Source organism: Coturnix japonica, chromosome 2, assembly GCF_001577835.2.
Source record: "Coturnix japonica isolate 7356 chromosome 2, Coturnix japonica 2.1, whole genome shotgun sequence".
In the NCBI taxonomy this organism is placed as follows: Eukaryota; Metazoa; Chordata; class Aves; order Galliformes; family Phasianidae; genus Coturnix; species Coturnix japonica.
The window spans coordinates 88585377-88606014 of NC_029517.1; the positions used below are offsets into that span (position 1 = coordinate 88585377).

A 20638-nucleotide genomic window follows, 5' to 3' on the forward strand; every position below is an offset into this window, starting at 1 on the left:
CGTGCTGCTTAGATCAAAGTGCAAGGAGCTGTTATTTGTCACCGCTTCCTGTTGCAGCAACAGTAAATGCAGAACAGGGGCACAGTAATGAAACAAGTAGGAGTAAGCTGGGCACACTTTCAACAAAATACTGTGCATCAGTTTGAAAAATCCCATGCACTTAAAATATCACAAAATCAAAAAGGCAAGGAAAAGACAAAGTATGGACTGTGTTGTTTTTGGAAAGTTCTGCTGTGCCTGGGTCCACTGGGTATTCATTTCATTTCATTTCATTACCACATCTGAAGCCGTGCTGATAGTAAATCACAAGCAAGGCCTAATTTACAAAGTTGGCTGGTGGAGCAGTAAAGTTATTCCCCTTTCTGCTTATGAGAAGCTGTTAGTGATGCTGCTGGGGGGGGATGTCCCTTCCCAGGGGACAAATCTCACCCTTGGGCAGATGATTTTTCACAGGCTCATCTTGCAGACCATACTTTTTGCTTGATTCAAAGTTGGCAGAATAGGTTATGTTCACAGGAAAAAAAGCCTCCCCTTCAGAATGTTGCTACTTTGATGTCGTTACAGTTCAAATACTGCTTACTCTTCATTACTGTTCACGGTAGCATTGGCTACCTCTTACATCCTGGGTGCACATTTATGTTATCTCCTTCTGACTTGTTGCTTCCTCAGGTGAGAAGTTAGGCTGGATACATTGAGGGACGCTACAGGAACATATACGGGACTTTGAAGGGACATACACCTAACAATTAGCATTAGCAGAGGGACTACATTAAGAGAGCCTTCCTACATAACTGCCAAACAAGCAAGACTGAGAGCTGGCTGCTTCTCAGTACTCCCTAAAGTTATCCACTGCTCACTTTCCCGTGTGTACTACCTTCCACATGTCATAGGATCATAGAATGGTTTGAGTTGGAAGGGACCTCAATGCTTCAAGAGTCGCCAAGACTCATAAATGCAGATGTTTGTACTGCATGCAAGTGAACATCACCGTATTCCTTGGCCATTGGACCTGTTTACCTTTTCAGAACCTGCAGGTAAAGAAAATCTACTTTGATGTCACTATCAGATTATAACAGGCAGCAAAATTAATTGTCCAGGGTTAATCTTGATCCTCTCTTAAAAAACATCCAAGTACACAAACAATTTTTCCCACTGCATGAGGTCTACAGCATGAATTGTTCCTTCATACACACAGCTGACAAACACTTCCGTGGCAACTACAGGAATGGGTTGAAGATGAGCAAGAAACATTGGGGAAGGCTATTTTCACAGCCATACCCAGCTTTACTTGCATTCCAAGGCACCTGTTTCATAAAGGAGGTTTTTCTCCTTTGTGCATCTCTCACCAGGTGATCGACCAGATATCAACCTCCTACAGCCTTGAAGAAACTGCCACCAAGTGCTCTGGAAACTGCTCCTTCTAACCCGAAAAACATTTGTTTGAAAGAGCAAGTGCAACTCTGAGAATCCAAAGCATCAGAGCTCGCATTCTGACTCACCACTACTTGTTTCTGTCTCTGCTTCCTCTCTGTATAAGCGAGGAAGATTAAATTTATTCTTCCTTCTCAGGGGAGCTGGAAAGAGTCATTGTTGTTTGTGTTTCTTTTTAATCACTCAGCGTGTAAACACTTTAGCTTAAACCATTCAAAACTCAGTTACGTTCATTTTCTCAAATTTTTCCAATTTGTTACACATTCTTTGTCATGGGACACTACAGCTGAGCCCACAGACACAAACAAAAACTACAACACATGATGTTTGTGAGCAGCGGGCAGTATACAATAAAGCCCTGCACCCAAACTCGGGCACAAGTTGTTAACATGTACAACGTGTGTTTGCATGACCAGGACGTAGGACTCGGGGTGAGTGAGGTCCCTGGGTGAGCTCAGCACAGAGCAGAGGAGCTGATGGAGGCCTGATGGCGGCTGCAGCTCCTCACAGGGAGCGGAGGGGCAGCGCTGAGCTCTGCTCTGTGTGACAGCGACGGGGCCCGAGGGAACGGCATGGAGCTGTGTCAGGGGAGGGGCAGCTGGGGGTCAGGGACAGGGGCTGCACCACAGGGCGGTGGGCATGGAACGGGATGCACAGCGGTGATGGCCCCAAGTGCCAAGGAGCGTTTGGACCCCGCTCTCAGGCACAGTGTTAGGATTTTGGGTGGTCTGCGTGGAGCGGGGAGTTGGACTCGATGGCCCTTGTGGACCCCTTCCAACTCACGACGTGCTGTGATTCTGCGGCCATGGGAAAACGTGCGGAACTCAAAAAATCAAAGGCAGCAACTCAGACGCCTGTTCTTTAAAACGTCTAATTGATGTGGAGAACCGCAGCCAAAACGCTTCCTCTCCTCGACTTCTGTCCCCCTGCCCACAGCGTCACACAACAACACCGTACCTGCCGAGGACCACACGGCACCACTCGGACCGCCCCAACACCATCGGCGACCACCCCCCTTCCCCCCCCCCCGGCCCGCCCCCGCCCGGCGGCGTACACCCCACGGGCCGCCCCTCCAGCCCGCCCTCCACCCCTCCCGGCGGCGGCAGAGCGTGAGTCCCCACCTCCCGACCCCTCCTCCTCCCGCTGGAAGGGGAAATATGAAGCGGAGCCGCCGCCGCGCTTCGTGGATACGGGTGACGACGCGGCGACCGGAGCCCGAGCTCACGAGCGAGGAACGTGTTTCCAAAGGACAGGCGGTGTGTCCCGGCCGCGCTGCCGCCCCTCCAGCCTCTCGTCCCCTAGTGCCGGCCATGGGCTGCCCGGCACGGCGCTGAGCGCGGCACGGCCCCGGCACGGAGCGCGGAGATGTCCGTCCCGTACGGCAGCCTGATGCGGTACCTGTTCCCGGCCCTGCTGCTGCACGGTGAGTGCGGGGAACCCGGCGGCTCCGCGGGTGGGGACGGGGCGCGGGTGGTGCTCTCGTCCTGCGGAGTGGGTCCGGATGAGGGGTAGGAGCGCAGCCACGCGGACCTTCGGCTCGTTGGTGAATAAAACTTGGGAGCAGCGAGGTGCCGTGCCTCTGTCCTGCTCGGCTGGGTACCTTGCGTGCCCGTGGATTTGGGACGGAGCGGCTGGACGGGCAGCTGGCTCAGCGACGCGTCGGGCGTTGCCAGGAGATGGTCCGACCCTGGCGGACCCTGCCTCACCTGCGGCCGAGGAGGAAGTTTGCGGCCGGGAAGTGCTTGCTGCGGCATTTGCCGGCATAGGGCAGCGGGGGCTCGGGATGACACCACCCGCTGCTGTGCTAAGCCACAGCCTGACGTGTCTCCAAAACCCCAGGCAGGCAGAAGTTTGGTGCCTTATGTATTTAAACTCGTGTGTGCTGCGTGCATCCAGCTCGTTTGTCTAGAATCCCGATGTTCTTCAAGAGCGACTTCTGAAAGGGAGGTTATTTAATTAGCTGCTTCGGTATGTCTAACATTTGGCAGCCACATTTGAGAAATCCAGGCGAGGTGTCGTTCTCCAAGAGTGACTCAAACTCCTCAAGTCGCAGCATCGTTCTGAAGCACATTCTTAACTCGAGAGTACTTTGTAGCATCCAGACTTCTTCAGTTACATTTCGTAGGACCCTGAGCTGGCTTGTAAAAAGAGGAATTTGCTTTAGCTGTTAGAATGTGAGTAACCTACGTGGATTCAGGGTGAGATCTGTGAGTGGGGGATAAGGGTTTCAGAGCTATTCCTGGGATTGATTTTGTGAAGCGGGGATTGCCTCTCTGTGTTTGTACAAGTGCTAAGCACACAGATGGTATTCAATAAATAATAAAGAGCATGGACTTCTGATTGTGTATTTTGTTTCGAGAGACAAAGAGCAAAAGACCTTGTTCCCCAGGAGGGGGCTTATACCCTTCTCACAGCTCAGCAATGAAATCTAGAGAGAGCATAAATGTGTTTAGTTAAGCCAGACCCACTGGGACGCCGAAGGTGTTTCTTAAAACTCTTGTGATCCGAGATTTAAGAGTGAAAATGGGAGGCTTGGAGTTAGAGGGTAAGGAGAGGAGGTGTAATTACAGGGTTGGACTCCCCGGCTCATCTGCTTGGAATTACAGAGCAGTGCTGAACCCTGGCTGGAGCGGGAAACAAATCAAGGCTGATGATCAGATCAAAAAAGCAGCTGCCAAAAGAGCATGAAGTAGGAAAATAGTCTATTTTTTCCATCTGTGGTTATGTTTCACCAAATAAAGTATACCTGTATTCTTGCAGAACGATGCAGCTCAGTGGCTTGTGTGTAAACATCCACACCTCAGCAAAGTATCAGTGCGCAGTTTGGATCTGAGCTTTGAGCGTTGGGAAGTTGCCACCCTTAAAAGCTTGAAAATGCCATTGGTGTCATGCAGTGGACTGAAGTTCAGCCAGTCTATATGTGCCTGTTAGCTTTAACTTGGCCTGGAGTTTTCTCTGTGTGCCATGGAGTCAGTAGGAGCATCCTTCAGCCAGTGGCCAGCCTGAGCTGGTGAAGTATAAGAACAACCAGCAGTCCCAGGGGACTGCAGTGCTAAGCCTCTTTACACCATGTCATGTTGTCCACAACGTTTCTATTGCACCTGGCAAATTAAGGGTTAAAAGTGAGCAAGAGGGTGTGTGTGTGTGTGTGTGTGTATTTAGGGTTTAAAGCTTTATAAAGCAAGTTAGAATGTCCTATAAGACTAAAGCATTATGTTAAGAAATGCCTACTTTAACGTTGCTGAATTACTATTTGGAAAAAACTTGTGTTCCTTAGTCAAAATAAAACCTGTGCAATATCATAAGAGGTTTGCAGCTGGAAGTTGTCCATTATCGCTGTTTTCTTTGCTTAGAGAGAAAGCCACAGAAGTTTCAGATGTCAAAAGTTAAGATCGTTCTGCTCCAGAAAACCTGATTAATAAGAGTCACCTCCAAGAGGGTTCAAAACAAATTTGGCTAATTTCTTTTGGAAACGCAAACTTTTTTTTAACAAGTACAGATGCTAAGAAGAAACTTTAGCTTATTTCTGAATATGTTAGTGCTGGAATGGTGAATTAGAAACCCTAACTAAAACAATTTGTTGATAACATGGAAATAGCCCTAATAAAGATGAAGACATGACTGCTGGGCTTTTCAGGGTAAAACTGTTTATGCTTTTAAAAGTTCACAGGCAATTTTGTTTAAATTAGTGTTTAAATTCAAAACCTGTTTATGGAAAGTAAGAAAGTATATACGATGTAAATACCCACGTCTGTAAAATGGGCCAAAATTGCACTCCGTGCTGGAGGCACATGAGATCTGTTCCCTCTGTAACATGCTTCATTTGGCAGTCTGGAAGACAATGAATAAAAGAGTAAAAGGGGGGTTTGGCAGGGAGAGATAGACTCAGTTTTATTCACAATTTCATCAGCGTAAATTCAATTTCACCCATCCTCTGTAGCTTGGCTGTGGGCTTGCCAAGGAGGAGATGGTGGTGGTGTGTGTAGGAGACAGGCTGGTGAGCGATGGAGCCCAAAACTGGCACACAGCATGCTGATGGCAAGTATGCCCAGCGTTTTAGAACAGTAATGTTTTAATTATGGACGCAGTGCTCTAAGTAGGGCTGCTGGGGGGTGCGATGGCCCATGGCAAGCTGGTTAGCGCTGTCTTTGCGTGGACTCAAGGCCCACCTGAACAAACAGCCGCGCCGTGTGTGGAGGACGGGCCGTGGCCTGCAGGCCGTGCAGCAGTGTGCAGATGTCCATGATGGAGACCAGATGTCAGCTTCAAAGGGGGTGAGACCCAACTACTGTCGAGATTGGATTGCACTTTGGTATAGGGCTGCCCCGCGTGGAGGTGGGCTTTAATTAACCCCTTGTGTCTCTGGAGGAAAGCATTCCCACTGGGCAGAGGTGGCTTTACTCTTGGCGTCCAGAGCTGCAGCAATCTGAATTAGCAGCCAGGCTCACACTTAGCAGAGCATCATATAGCAGCTCGGTGCTGGGTTCTCTGGTCTCCTCCAAGCGAGGACAGAGCTGTAAGATAGCAAAGAGACTAAGCCTGAGGCACATAGCCTTGAGGAGCTTCTTTCTAGCTCTGCCATCAAAGGACACCTTATCTCCCTTCAGGCTCTTTCGCGCTCTGCAGTGCTTCTTTCTGGTCCGTGAGGGCGTGAGGCTCTTTGGCAGCTGTGCCTGCAAGCCCTGCGTGCACAGGAACATCAGCGGATACCTGTTAAGGGAAATCATTGTCCTGCCTGCTTTTATGACCAGGAAATTCAGCTTTCCTTTCCCGGCCCCTTTGTTCACAGCAGCTAATTTAGGTCCTGATCCTGTGAGAGGACTGTTTGAAGTTCTGAGTATAGGGAAAACACTGATAAACACAGACAGCGGCTTGGTAACAGGACATTATATTCCCCACTGTAATTACACAAGTTTGCACTGCAGCCGAAGGCCTGTCACGGGCATTATCTAGCACTCTCCCACATCAAGAAAGAGAGTAATCCAAATGTGTATTTATTTAATTGTGCAGGGCGACTGCCCAGATAAGGAGAGCTATAAACTTAATCCTGCCAATTATCCTTTATCTGTGGTAAGGTTTTTAATGTTTCAAACAAGTTTGAACTTGAAAAGGGCTCGAAGCAGAGCTGCAGCCTGCATGTTCAAATGTCATTATGTGTTTTGCACTTGGACTACCACCTGAGATTGTTTTAATTTGTAGCAGAATGGTGCTCCTCTGGACTTTACAGGGCTGCAAATGAAAGACGGTTCCTCCTGAGCAATCCCAACCTAAACCCAGTTTTTAGCCCTACTTTTCATTAACGTTTATTCTCCCATTGGGCCAAAGGTGAGTTTGCTGAAGGTGTAGTAGCTAGAAGCCCATGTTTTGAAGTGCTTCACTTGGCCATATTTGAAGCTGTGATTTCCATTCTGGTAGAGGTGTTTGTTAATTAAACTGATTTAAATCTAAAGTTTAACCTTTAAGATTATTCGAGCTATACTTTTGCAATCTTGCAAAGCTGAGAACAGAATTTGCCCGTGGTGTCTAGATATGAATTAAAAGATTAGAATTTGTGCTCAAGCACAACATTACTTATCATTATCGATGGCGCAATTCTACATTATTTGCATACTATTTTTCCAAAAACTGAGCCATTGAGTAGAGCAGCTCACAGTTTTTCATAGAAAAGTTTGTGAAAATCTTTTTGCAAGCAACTTCTGAAACACGTTTGGGTAACCAGCTGCCAGCACATCACCCTTTTGAGACTGGTATTTCACTCGCAGCTACGTGCAGAAATCTTTGAAGAACTTGAAAGTAACCCATCTTACCTTCCAATTATTTTTATCTGCAGTGGTTGTTCCCACATCAGATAGAGGTTTATGGGTGAACCCCAGAGCTTGAAGCCCCCACCTTATCAACACCTGGTGCAGTGGGTGCTGCCAGCTATGCATTCTCACCTGGCAGCTGCCCACACCTCGCTTCCCCACTCTGATGGTTGTTGGCTCTACCTCTGTAATGCTTGATCTATGAGGCACTGAAGGGGATTCCCAGCTGGGAGATGGAGCTGTAGCACCTTGTGTACTGTCTTCTATTAAAACCTTGGTGCTAAAGCTGTACTGTGATCTGTGCTGCTAGGTCTTGATTATGAAAGTGAAGCTGGTTATCAATGCATCAAAAATGCATTTGTTCTTTGTTTTGGTTTTCTAGGAGGCATTTTTAATGGGCTCTGGAATTTTCTTACTTCTTTTGGACTTGCTGCTGTGAATAGGCAGCCACCACCAGGAGAGTGATACAATCTTATGGTCTGTGGTCATCATGTAGCTACAGGAAGTGTTAACCAGAGGCTTCACAAAAATGCTGCCATTAGCACCATGCAAAGAATGGGTTTTTAAGTCTGTCACACTTTTGAATAATTGGATGGTGGACTGTCTTTTATGAATGTGTGAGATCCCTTCATTTCACATTAAAAAAAATAAATTAAAAGTGTCAGACCTTGAGTCTGAAATATGTGGCTTATCATGGAGGTTCTGAACCCTATCATCTGTCTGTGCTATAGGGAATAGCAGAGCTGGATCCTTCTGAATGAAAGTAGTGGCTCCAAGTATGTTGCAACCATGCTTGGGCTCCAAAGTGGGCTTTTAAGAGCCGTGAAATTCTTTTCCCAGTTTTGTGAAAGCACGTTTTAATCTTAAGCCTTCCAGCAGAGTCCAACTTCGAACATCGCCAAGTAGATCTTTTACAGTGAATGCCATTATCCCCAGGAGGCCTCAGTTTTGCAGAACACTTCACTGTGCACTGCCAAAGGGGAGCAAGGGATTCTGTGCTGCTTTGAATTACCCAGTGTGGAAATGCAAAGGAGACAGTGTTCAGCTTCATGTCTTGCACAGAAAGTACATCACCAGTCTTTGTGAGGGGTTTTTAGGTAACATGAGAGAAGTTAGGGCACCTTTGACTGGAAGTCACACAAGCATATGTAGTTATAAGCAAAAGTGTTGAAATTATGACTCAGTGAGAAAGAAGGCTCTGCTAAATTAAGTATTTCCTTACCTCAGCAACATAAACATTGAAAAATGTAGCGAGCAAGGTAAAGGGTCCCATCATTGCCCTTTAATCTTACAGCATAATCTGTATTCTGATAGTCATGTCCAGCGTATGGGATGTTGCCTGGCTTGTGTGTGTCTTCTACATCTCTTCCCCAATCTCTACAGTCCTTATGTTCTCGTGCCTGTCTTGACTTAAACTTCTTCCCATCATCATTTGTCACAGTTTGATGGATGAATCCTGAGCACATGCTCACTTCTCAGATACAGATCTCTGTGGCTGACAATGCAAATCTCCCATCCACTGGATACAGTTTGTTGTTTGCAAGATAGAACTACACCCAGCTGTACTTCCAGGGAGAGCTAGAGGCCAGCTTACTTCTAAGCAATATCAAAAAGACACTGCATGATGTCACAGAAAGTTTGACTCCTTTTCAAAAACCTCTCTTTTCATTATTTCCTCCGGGGAATAATTGGCAGCATATAACACATCTTCTCTTTTGCTATGTACACATACAAGATGGTATCCTTCTGCAGGAGGATTTTTGCTTGAAGAAATTAAACACCCAAATATGTTTAAATGAATAAATCATTCATTTTCAAGTGCATCTGTATTTATGAATCATATAACATGTGTTATGAAAAGCACAACAGCCTAAAAGCAACGTGCGTGATACATCTGCCTTGGAAAAAGTCACTCGAACCATTTCAAAACCTCCTCTTAATGGCAGACTTCAAATGCTTAACAGCTCCAGGCAAAAATGGAAGTTTTCAAAGGCTTTTTCAATGTGAGATAATTTCTCTGCAGAAGGCATCCTGATAGCTGTGTTTCTGTTGGAAGGGTTAGTAGTGATAGCTCCAACATCCAGCATGTACCTTGCAGGCACTGTCCTTTCTGACACAAAAGAGCCATGGACAGAAGCGCTCCGTTAAAGAGAACGTGCTGAATTTTTTGAGTGTGTATAGATGTAGGGATGGGAAAACTTGTTGAAGGAGAAGGTCTCAAACATTAGCTGTGGTTCATAACAACAGAAATAAGTGTATAGTAAATTTCACCGGACCTGGCTGAACTTGTTCTTCTGGCAGCATAAGGGCCTGTGACATCAGTCCCATGCCCACAGGGTTTCAGATAGACCCGATAAGCTCAAGTTTTTGAGAGCTGAGTTCTTTTCCAGGTGAGCTAGGCTGCCAAGAGATGCTGGCTTAGGGCCAGGAGGCTGCATCCATGAAAGACTGATGAAAGTCCTATCTACTAAATCCTGCCTCTCAAAAGATTGTCAGCTTCAGGAAAGCATCGTTCTGGTGTGGTCATACTGCTTTGGAAGTGGTCCTGCCATTTCTTGCTTCAGAACAACTGTTGTTTGATGCACAAGAGAGACTGCTCAGCATTGCAAAAAGGCCTGAGAAGACTGGCTTTCAGAAAGAAAAAAGTACTGACCCTCTGAAAGTCCTTTAAGTGCATCTCAGATGGCATGCTCAGATATCAAAGCATCTCGTATTTATTACTGTGTAGAAAGGAAGGCCATAAATTCTCATTCAGAAGGAAGAATTAGTGGTAAACTGCAACAAAGCTGCTAAATCTCCTAATAAAGACTGTGAAATTGTATCAGTTAATCTCATTAAATCACAAGATCATTCAGTGATAAGTGCTGTTTACATTCAAGTATTTATAGTTATGTTTCTGATCACACGTTACTCTGCCTACTGGAAAACTCTTCGCCTTTGTTCACAGTAGAAACTGCTCTTTTCAAATAGGTGGCATGTATTTGTATTTCTGGCAATGCCATTTTCCCAGGTGTTAACCTAAGTTTATTCCAGAAGACATAAGGCCTAGACAACATCATGAGTCACCGACACAGTTTTCTGTTTGCATTAGGAAATGGCAAAGCTTGGAAATGGCATCTAGCTAAAAATGAATAATGCCAATTTTCTTGTAAGTTCTGCAGCAATACCGTGCAAGGTGGGACTGAGCACAGCCTTAACATCAGCCTGAATGACAGACCTTACATTTAGAGGTTGCTCTTCATGACTCATATTTTGATGTCTGACCTGGGGAATACAGAGCAGGGTCTAGTTTGGTGGCTTGGACTGCATAGAAAAGAGCCTGGTTCCAGAGCCAAGTTGGGCAGGAAAGTCATGAGAAAAGACAGGGCAAACCCTAACTCTGACCCCTGGGAGCGCATGTCATTGAGCCTTCCCTCTCCCCAGACAGCCAGACTGGCTTCCACACCCCATATTCTTTTCCTAGCCCGGAGGTTCTTAAATTCCTTTTGGTAAAGTATTAACAGTTTCCCACCCACTATCCATGATCCATGTTTCCAATATATCTAAGAGCACTTGGTGCCTAAAAGAATAAAGACGCATTCCTCCTGAAGCTCCGTATTCATTTTGTCCAATTAATACTGTGTAAAAAGATCACTGGTGGGTTTTGTATGTATACATTACAAGAAACCAAAATTGCTGTGTGATGGAGACAAAATTAGCTTTTCAAATTCCTCTTCTCCTTTAAAATAAAAATAGCAGAATCGGCCTCTAATTGACCACCTCAGTCATCACAGAGGCTTCCTGTGTGCAGAGACTTTGCTTTTAAGATCTGTTTTTCCCTTGGCTTTCAAGAGCAGCCTTTGTTTGCAAGTTTAGTATAGAAGTGTTCAAATTAGAGGGGGGCTGAAACCACAAAGTTGATGTCCAGATCTGGATGCAACTTTCTGGGAGTTCCAAGACCCAGATTTCTGACTGTCCTGACCAGAGATTAAAGAGGTGTCTGTAAAATTTAGCTCTAGAGCCACATCACTGGGTGTAGAAATGGAGCACTTCAGTTCAAGCCCTTGCGGAGCTACAGAGAAGAAGAGCATTGCATATTTTTTTTATTTTTCAAATGAGACAAGAAATGCAGCCTCTTCTTTCCCAGACACATAACATTGTGAGCAAGTGTTATTCAACCACAAGATGTTCTCAACCGCCTTTATCATGTTGAAGGCTCTCTTACTGGGATCTCTGGTTAATTTCTGCTTTTCTATTGCAGGGCTGGGAGAAGGTTCTGCTCTTCTTCATCCAGACAGCAGGTCCCACCCCCGCTCCTTAGAGAAGAGTGCATGGAGGGCTTTCAAGGAGTCACAGTGTCATCACATGCTGAAACACCTCCACAATGGGGCCCGCATCACTGTGCAAATGCCTCCCAATATAGAAGGACACTGGGTCTCTACTGGGTAAGGAATGATCAAACATGATCAAACATGCTTGAGTGGTGTATGTGGAAGAGAAAAGGGGAAGGAAACAAAGAAGGAAGGATGAAAATTCCCACTTTAACAAGCAGGGGAACTAATTTATTTAATATGGTGATAGTATGGTGATACTTTACATTCCAAATGCTTTATAATAAGCTTATGTATAAAAGAAAAGGAGCTGTGTTATGTACATAGGAATAGCATACTATGAAACTGTCTTGATGAATCAATTTGTAGTCTGGATTTAAAACAGCACACTGTGAAATATCTTTAAATCTCTTTCTGAATAGAAAAAGGACCATCAAGTTGCCAAAATGCTTATTCAAATGTAACATTATATTATCTTGGACTGCATGCATTAGATCCTTTGAATGGATCCTTATTTTCAGAGCGTTTGTCTAGCACAAGTTAGTTGTTTTAGCAGAAGAAATTAAGAAGCTGTACTTCACCAGTTCTTTTCCAACCCATACATGATAATTTTTAATTCAGAGAGCTATTTTGCTTGCGTGTCTCAGCAGGCAATAGTTGCCCATTCATTTCAAGTGAGTTGTAGTAGGGGAATCGTGGGCTTTTTATTAGAATGTATTTACATTAAGCATTGCAGATGACAAAAAAAGGGGAACAAGTTTGAAGGTACAAAAGGACTTTCTAGAGAAACTGGTATTTAACTGCTATTCACATCTTCAGTAAAAGAGAAAAAAAATACTTCTTTGTTAACAAACCTCAATACTGCATGGTCTAACTTCTGTCCAAACAGGAGATTTGCATTAAATGGCAGAAGTGCCACCCCTCTTGAAACGTTGAGTGGGAAAGCTGAGGACGAGATTCTACAGGTCTCTGCAGACCAGACCAGGCAGTACACTACAGTGGAGCCTTTGCAACAGCTGCAGAAGCCAGTTCCTTGTCCTGTTCTGTGGATATTTGGCATTCTGCTTTCTGATGTTATCAGTGCTTTTGCTAAATCTACCATGCAAAAGAGAAGAATAGATGTTTAATAAGCTGTGACTTTTTTCATAAAATTAGTCACATGGTAGTCCTTAGACAAAAAGGAAAAGTGAAATATGACTCAAAGTATTTAAATCTACAGAGAGTAAACCCTTAGGTAGATACAATCACCATGAAACTGTATGTTTCTATAATAGCAGAGGAAATTCTTGGTGAATTGGCAGATCATGGTTACCTAGTCCCTATTTACTTCATTTCAGAGGGACGTGAGTACCCAGATATCTGTGGACTCCTGCAGTGTTGCTCATTCTTGTCACCTGTAGTGTACATGACGTGCCACCTTGCTAAAATTTCCTTTCTGTCTTCCCACAGCTGTGAAGTCAGAGCAGGCCCAGAGTTCATCACAAGATCTTACAGATTCTATCACAATAATACATTCAAAGCATATCAGTTTTACTATGGTGGCAATCGCTGCACTAACCCTATCTACACATTAGTTATACGTGGCAAAATTCGCCTTCGCCAAGCATCCTGGATCATCCGAGGGGGTACTGAAGCAGATTATCAGCTGCGCAACATACAGATCATAAGCCACAACGAAGCAGTAGCCAAAAAATTAAGTGAGTTGGTCAACAATACATGTCCTGGATTTATACCAGAAGATAGTCCCTGGGAGCAGGATGTGAGCTATGATTTGCTCAGAGAAGAGAGCGGATGTGAATGCACCAAGGCTCTGAATTTTGCCATGCATGAACTCCAGCTGATCCGCGTGGAGAAGCAGTATCTGCATCACAATTTAGATCACCTCGTGGAGGAGCTATTTCTTGGAGACATTCATACTGATGCTACCCAGAGGAGGTACTACCGACCCTCCAGTTACCAACCTCCTCTTCAAAATGCCAAGGTATGTATGTACATATGGCATCCTGTTAAGTTACTACTGACAAAGCTTACATTATTCAGCTCCTCTGAGTCAGTGCGCTAGTGTAATCTAAAATGCAGATGTGGTTCTAAAATAAGAAATGGATGGTGGCTTTACAGATGATGCAGTCAATTACAATAAGATCACAGAGCATATTATTTCAGAAAAGTAGTACCTATTTTGTGGTTTATGAGACTGCATCAAATGCATGAAAAGTAGTCTGATGAGCTAAGGTCAGTAAAGGCTGCTGTGAGTCTGAAGATGTTATCGAAGACCTCTTGCAGAGGTGACAGTTGCTGGCTGGGACTGTAGTTTAAGGCTAGGAGAAGAGAAGAAAGAAAGCTTGATGCAGGACTGAGAAACAGCTAGAGAAACAGGCATCAGTGGATGCTTGTATAGCTGCAGGAGCATCAGGAAGAGAGGAAGTCAGATTGTATCAACATATAGAATTTGAGTGATCCATAATCTGAAGAGAAAAAAGGGAAATTGGAAGGCAGAGACATGAAAGGGACAGCATGAAGGGGGAAAAACGGATGGACTGTTCAGGTCGTGGATCCAGAAGCAGGCATACACGTTAATGAAATGAAAAACAGGTGAATATAGAATGGGTCTCTAATTCCATTTGATAATTCAGTTTTCAAAGGAGCTTCAAAGTGCCTTCAGCTTCATTGGGAACTGATCAACTCATGGTAAGTTAAATAAAAATCAAACAGGAAGAGTAGGCATTGATGGCCTGTAGCAGGAGGTCTGTCTGTACATCTTTCCCGGTGACATTTCAAAGGAACGCAACAATTGGAACCACATTGCAGGCTGCAGTTGCTATCAGTATGTTCCAGCCAGACACTGCTGCAGGATCACTTCCAGCTAATGAGTTATCACCATTTTTAATCCTTTCACTGTGTGACTGGTTCAAACAGCAACTAAGCTTATCAGCAATAGCAGGAAACACAACAAGGGAAAGGAGAGTTTTGATGGGAAAGCCATGGTTTTCCCTTCCATTCAAAACCACTCCGTCTACCCTGTGTTGTGTCTACCTCGTCTGTATATCAAATTTCAGTAGCTCATGACTTTACGTGACCTGTCTTTAATTATTTTAAAAGCGTGTCCTGGTGATAATTTTAATCCACAACCAGCCATGTCTCCATACAAACACCGCTGTCACTTATTTCATTAAGTTTTCTTCAAGTGGCACGGCACTATTTGCTTCTTCTTTATAAACATACATCTTCTCAAAATGGAGGGTTTTAGCAGCAGTAGATGAACCACAGAACTTGTACTTTTGTACTATCATAGAGTCACTTCTTGCTTTTAAAATAATATTGCCTCTAAAATGTAATGCTCAAATTAAAAAAAATCTAATCTTTCATAAGGAAGTCTGTTTCTCAAGCCACACTGAATATAAACCAAAAAACTTTACAGATATCTGAGAGCACTTGAAACTCTCATTTACATTCACAAAGCCCATTATCTCAAGCATGATATGATCCATTCTGACTTTAGTGGGTGACATTATGTGGACAGCAAAAGCAGTCTCAATCAATGAGCTGTGGTAGCATGAAGGGGGCCCTGTGCATGCATTTAGCTCACAGCCTTACATGTCATGGTGGGTAGATCTTGTCCTGAGGTACGTGTGCACTGAAACCAGTGAAAACCTGTGATGTGGATCGCAGAGGTGGCTCCCATATTGTATGCATACAAGAACTGAGGGAGTAGAAGGGCATACAAGCCAAGTTAACCATCAATAGTCATGAAGTGCAGTTCTTCCTAATAAGACTTTTGGTAGCCAGTTTTTGGCAGGGGCTGAATCTTGAGGCTGAATTTATGACACCGGAATGCCATTCATAAGAGTACTATTCATTGGCTACGGGAAGTGCTGTTACTATAGAATGCAAAATTTAACTCATGAGTTCATCAAAATACACAAAAATTCCAGCTCTCCATGACATAAATTCCATACAGTTTCATAAACGGAGGCCCCAGGTCCTGACTTTCAGACCTCTTTGTTCAGTTCTAAGTTCTGACAAGTTACTTTACCTCTGTTCCTCTTAAGCCTTTGTTTGCACAGCTTGGTAGACTCCTGCAATATACGGTGCTATATGTTCAGGGTCTGAATTGCTGAGACAACAGTCTCAGCTGGAGCCTTCAGCTTCAAAGCACATGGTTGAGCACAGACTGAGTGTCCCACAGCGTAGGTTCTCTTCATAATTTTCTTGGGATCATCTTGTTCTGATTTGGTGTGAAATGTGTTGTATGTAGAGAGAAGTTGGACTGGCTGGTAGTAGACATTCAGCATGGCACAAATAACAAATATCCTTAAAAAGGAGCCTTCATAATTAGCTGCTTTGTAGGACTTCTGGGTTTTGGCCTGTACCTTACCAATGAATCTCCCAATGCCAGCAGGTCCTCAGCCTGGCTGTGGGACTTAGTGTTTGCTGGATGGAGAAAGAATAGTAATAGAGATGATTTTTTCTTTTTCTTTTTTTTTTTTTTTTAAAGCACAGGCAAACATACTGCTGGAAGGTTATAACCCTTCTTCTTTGAACTCCTTTCCTTTTCTAATTGTTGCTCCACTGGGACCCAGCTGAAAATGAGTTTAAATGCTAAATTGAGTTTAAAACTACAAGTCACAGACTCCTCTGGAAACTGGACACCATGAATAAATAGAAACGTTAAATCAACTTGTTTTTCTTTAAGGTTTTTGCAGTCATACCAAGAGGTTGGGGAGGCCAGGAAATTACTTCTGAAGTGAATCAGGTGTATTGTGTGGAATCTTTCATTTAAGGCTTTTTTCATTTCCTTTTTATTTATTTTTATTTTATACTTATAATAAAGACCTGCCTAAAATAAATTGAGAGGATTCACATTTTGAGTTAAATTTATAGTTAAGCCTCTATATAGAAGAAAGTTCCACCCCGCTCAAGAGTTTACGCAGCCTTTAAGTTGGATGTGGTAGCCACATTCATTACTTATGCGGTTGAAATGAATGGTAATTAAAAGCAAATGATTGCTGGATATGCTAGGAATGCCAAAGCCACATGATCGGGACTTTAAACAAATAGAATTGGACCTTCTCCAAACTCCTGCAGAGATTTCACCACAGGGTGGTAAATCAAAAGGGCTGTCCAAAAACCAGACAGCTTTATGCTCGGTGCTACAAATCTGAATAATTTCACAGATTACCGTATCTCAAGTGTTCATATAAAATCAGGGAGCTTTTAAAAATATCTAATATGTCATCTCCTAAAGCTTTACAAATGCTCTTAGATAAGAGCATACCTTAAACAAATTCCTCTTGTAAAATACATGGAAGTTCCTAAGAGCAGCTGGTTAATAGATCGCTATATAGATTTATCTTAGCAGTCCTCCAGCCTCGCTCAGGGTATGAATTAGAACTTGCTGAAGAAGGGGGCTGAAAGCCTTTGATGTGCCTTGATGTAGGGAGTTTAGAAAGGGATTCATGCTAGTGCACGCTCAGGCTCTTTAGCCAGCAGGAGAGATCATGCTGGTGGAAAGGGCAGGGTGGTGGAACTGTTTGGCAGTCATCGCCTGTGTTGTACAAAAAAAAAACATGGATGAGGGCAACACCAAGCCTTGCTGACTGGTCATAAATTCATGCCTTATTTGCAAATTCATACAAGTACTTGTAGGGAAGGAAGTCTTCAGTGCATTATTCGTTCAAAGCGTGTGCTTAAAATGCCAGGAATGTTTACAACAGCAGTACTGGGGTGCTGATTTCATATTTAATTGCCTCAGAAATGCAGTTTTGTAAACAAAGAACTCCTTGTGCTGTTTTATCATCTGACTGAGTAACAGGAAAGATCAGACCATGGCTGTGATGCCAGTACGTTCTGGTTAGATCGTTATTTAGGAGTTAGGCTGGAGTGGTCTGGAACATCAAAAGAGTCTTAAAACATGCTAGATTAACCTTCCTTCTGCCTTTGCCATGCTCAAACATTTGCTGGCCCCACGCTTTCAGCAAGATTTTCCCATGGAAAAGATTCCCAAGTTGTCAGTTCTCTCTGACAAGTTTATTCACCTTTGGAAGATACCTTTGCAGGTAATGCAGATTCTACATCTGGAGGCTGGTGCTTGGGTTCTGCCTCAGCCAGGGGATGAAAGAACAAAGTGCTCAAGGTTTTTTGAGCTTTTGACAAATTGGGTGTTCATCTCTTTGAAACTCAGTTAACTTCAGCTGTAGGGGAATGTGATGTACTGGAGGAGCTCCCAAGCAAATCCAAGCATGAGTGAATAGATGTTAAACATGCAAAGAGCCTCCGAGAAATAAGCAAAAGACTATCTCAACCAAAAAGTGTAATCTTGGAGGACAAAACCACTTTGTTTGCCAGAGAATTCTAGATTAAGAGACTTCTAGACTTCTGAATTAAGCCAGCACTTGAACAGCTTCTTTTGTTAATTATTGGCGAAAGACTCTTAGGGAAATTATGAGGGGAGCAAAGAAAGAATATCAGAAGAATGTTCAAATAGGTTAATTCCAGGTTTATGAACAGCAACAGTGTGTATGATGCACTTCAGAGATAAGAGAATCAAAGAGCTTCTAACTGAACCTTCCAGAGCTGTGCTGCTTATAAAGCCACATTTCTCTTTGTGGATCACTGTCCGTTCTTCAACTGCAGTTAAAGTCTGCTCCAACACAAATACAGCACCACAGATAAAAATTAACTGTTTAAGCTTGTGAAATAAAAGAAGGCCCTTCAGCACCCTGCTTCTGTTAGCAGCTAGCTGTAATTTCTTCATCGTTTGTAAGCAGCAATGAAGGACTTGCTGGTGATACTGCTATGCAGTTCAGAAGCTTATGTAAGTTGCTTTCTAAAGGCATAACACAGCTTAACTTGGAAATATCTGTTCCTGAAGATGGACATTCAAAATGTTGCTTCATATTTTCCAGGAATGTTTTTTTTATACTTCCCCAAATATTCATGTCACTCTAAATCAGTATCATCTTAGTGGGATAGAAAGCATGCAAGTAAATTCATCTGAGAGAAGGCCATTTTTAATCTTTGTTCCCATCTTTTGCATTGACTAAAGACTTTATCCCAGAAAGGAACAAGCAGAGGACTCTTTCATTTTGGTTGTATTTCAGTTTTATGCAGGGTTGTGCAATGGAATCAATGTGATAGATCAGACAGCTGCATAATGATAGTGCCTTCAGATTCCTTCACTATCTTTCTCTTCACAGGAGTAGTTAATAAAAGCTGTTCCTCAATATCTGAAAATATACGGCACACATTTGTAGATAAGTCCCAATGTATCTCCACCCTCCTTCCGGCACGCAGCTCTTCTGTTCCGCACCAAAAGAAATCCCAAACTGACAGCCCTGCAAAGGAGTTACTGCTCTCCCCAGCATTTCATTTGCTTCAAGATTTTTTAATTAAAGTTTTAAATCTTTGTTATTCTTCATTCCCTTTGGCAGGCTGAATTATAACTGTGTCAACTGTGCTTTTCAACTCCCCAGAGCCAGCCTAATGCACGTTCGCCAACTTCGCTTCATATGAGGTCATGGAAAGCCTGCAAATTATCACTTTTGTGGTGGAGGGAGATTGCAGCCATTTGTTAAAGCACTGTCCTGGTCCGCAGTTATCTCGAGCAGTGGAGGAGTGGAGCTTGATACTACACTGAGCAATTTGTAGAAGTGTCCTTTGGGTGGACTCAGCTCCTTGGCAGTGTCTTTTCTGAATTTTTACTTGAATTGACACCTTCTCCTAACATCCTAGCCAGGCATGGCCTTGTTCCAGTCCTATATGCCCTGCCCATGACACGCAGCATTCATGTGGGTGTGAATGATAAGAGCTAAAGCATTTTCTTTCCTTTCTGCTTAAATACTTTTCCTCGTGGTAAGAATCAGCCCTGACAGGGAATCACTCAACAGAAGAGAACTATGAACTTTTGGATAGGTGGAGCCCGGGCTGCCCCATATGCTGGTTAAGAGCATCTCCACCTTGCTGTGGGGCTTGTGCTAGGCCTTGCCACCCTCAATACAATGTAGATGCAACCCATCCTTTTCCAACCACAAACAAGACCATGCATCAGTAACCAGTGCAAATCAGTGCTGGCTAAAGGTGGCTTTGTGCCAGCTGGGAACCTTGGTCTTCCAAAGAACCTTTTCCATACTGCACCTGCACAGATGTGGGTAATAAAACAGCAGCAGCAAAGTGTTCTGGAAATACTTCTAATGTCAGTATGTGGCTGCTAGGGCAGGATATTGCTGGAAAAATATGAAATACATGACTTCACAGGGTATTGGTACTGAGCAGGACAGATGACAGAAGCCCAGCAGAGGGAACAGACCCAGCTGGCAATAGTATGGGATAAGGGAGGGATGAGTGCTTTTAGAGTAGCCACATTGAATATCTATTTGAGTTTGAATAAAAAACGAAAGTTGCAAAGTCCCTAGAGAGACTCTACAGAAAGAAGCTATAGCTCTGCCAAGGTTTTCATGGTTGGGCTTCAATTCGACACTGGCATTACTGGCAGGGAAGGAGGGTGAGGAGGAGTCCAAAGATGGCAGAGCCAACCACAAAGAATACATACTGTGGCAGAACTGATGCTGGAATCTTCTAAGCAAGTTATGGGTTAGGAAGGATGTGTCCATTATGCAGTGACTTCAGCTAAAGAGAAAAGGTGATTTTACAAATTCCTTTAGGAAACTGATGTGTGATTTCTTATAAGTTTAAAGGTCTTGCAGATGCAAAACTGCTACTGAGAAAACCGCTTTGGTTTACCACTTCTCTGTCAGCTGCTTTTCCTCAGCTTGAGTGAGCTCCAAATAACACCAGTCCCTTATCTCACATAGTACCAGGCCTATTGAAAAAGTTGCTCTACTTTTTGATGGTTTAAGAGCTTACTGTAACACATCACTGCCTGCTAGCCCTTTGTCTTACTGTATCTGGTGTGGTTAGAATGGCAAACAGTTGATATTTAAGTGATGACAGAGAGAACTTGTCAGAAAATGGTTGCAGTTGTTCATTAAAAATACCCAGAAAGCCCCTAAAAATGTTTCTCTCTTTTTTTTTTTTTATATAGACATTCAGTTATCACTGAAAGAGGGGGGAAAAAAAAAAAAAAAAAAAAAAAAA

General features: G+C 43.6%; 1 protein-coding gene across 1 annotated transcript in view; it reads left to right on the forward strand.

Annotated features, from left to right (window-relative positions):
• The first annotated feature begins 2538 nt into the window (after positions 1–2538).
• Positions 2539–20638, forward strand: part of APCDD1 (APC down-regulated 1) — a 28426-nt gene continuing 10326 nt past the window's right edge. The window contains exons 1-3 of the mRNA XM_015855369.2: positions 2539–2854; positions 11476–11659; positions 12995–13526. Of these exons, the coding sequence (XP_015710855.1) occupies positions 2797–2854; positions 11476–11659; positions 12995–13526 (774 nt within the window). The 5' untranslated portion in view covers positions 2539–2796. The remainder of the gene's footprint in view (positions 2855–11475; positions 11660–12994; positions 13527–20638) is intronic.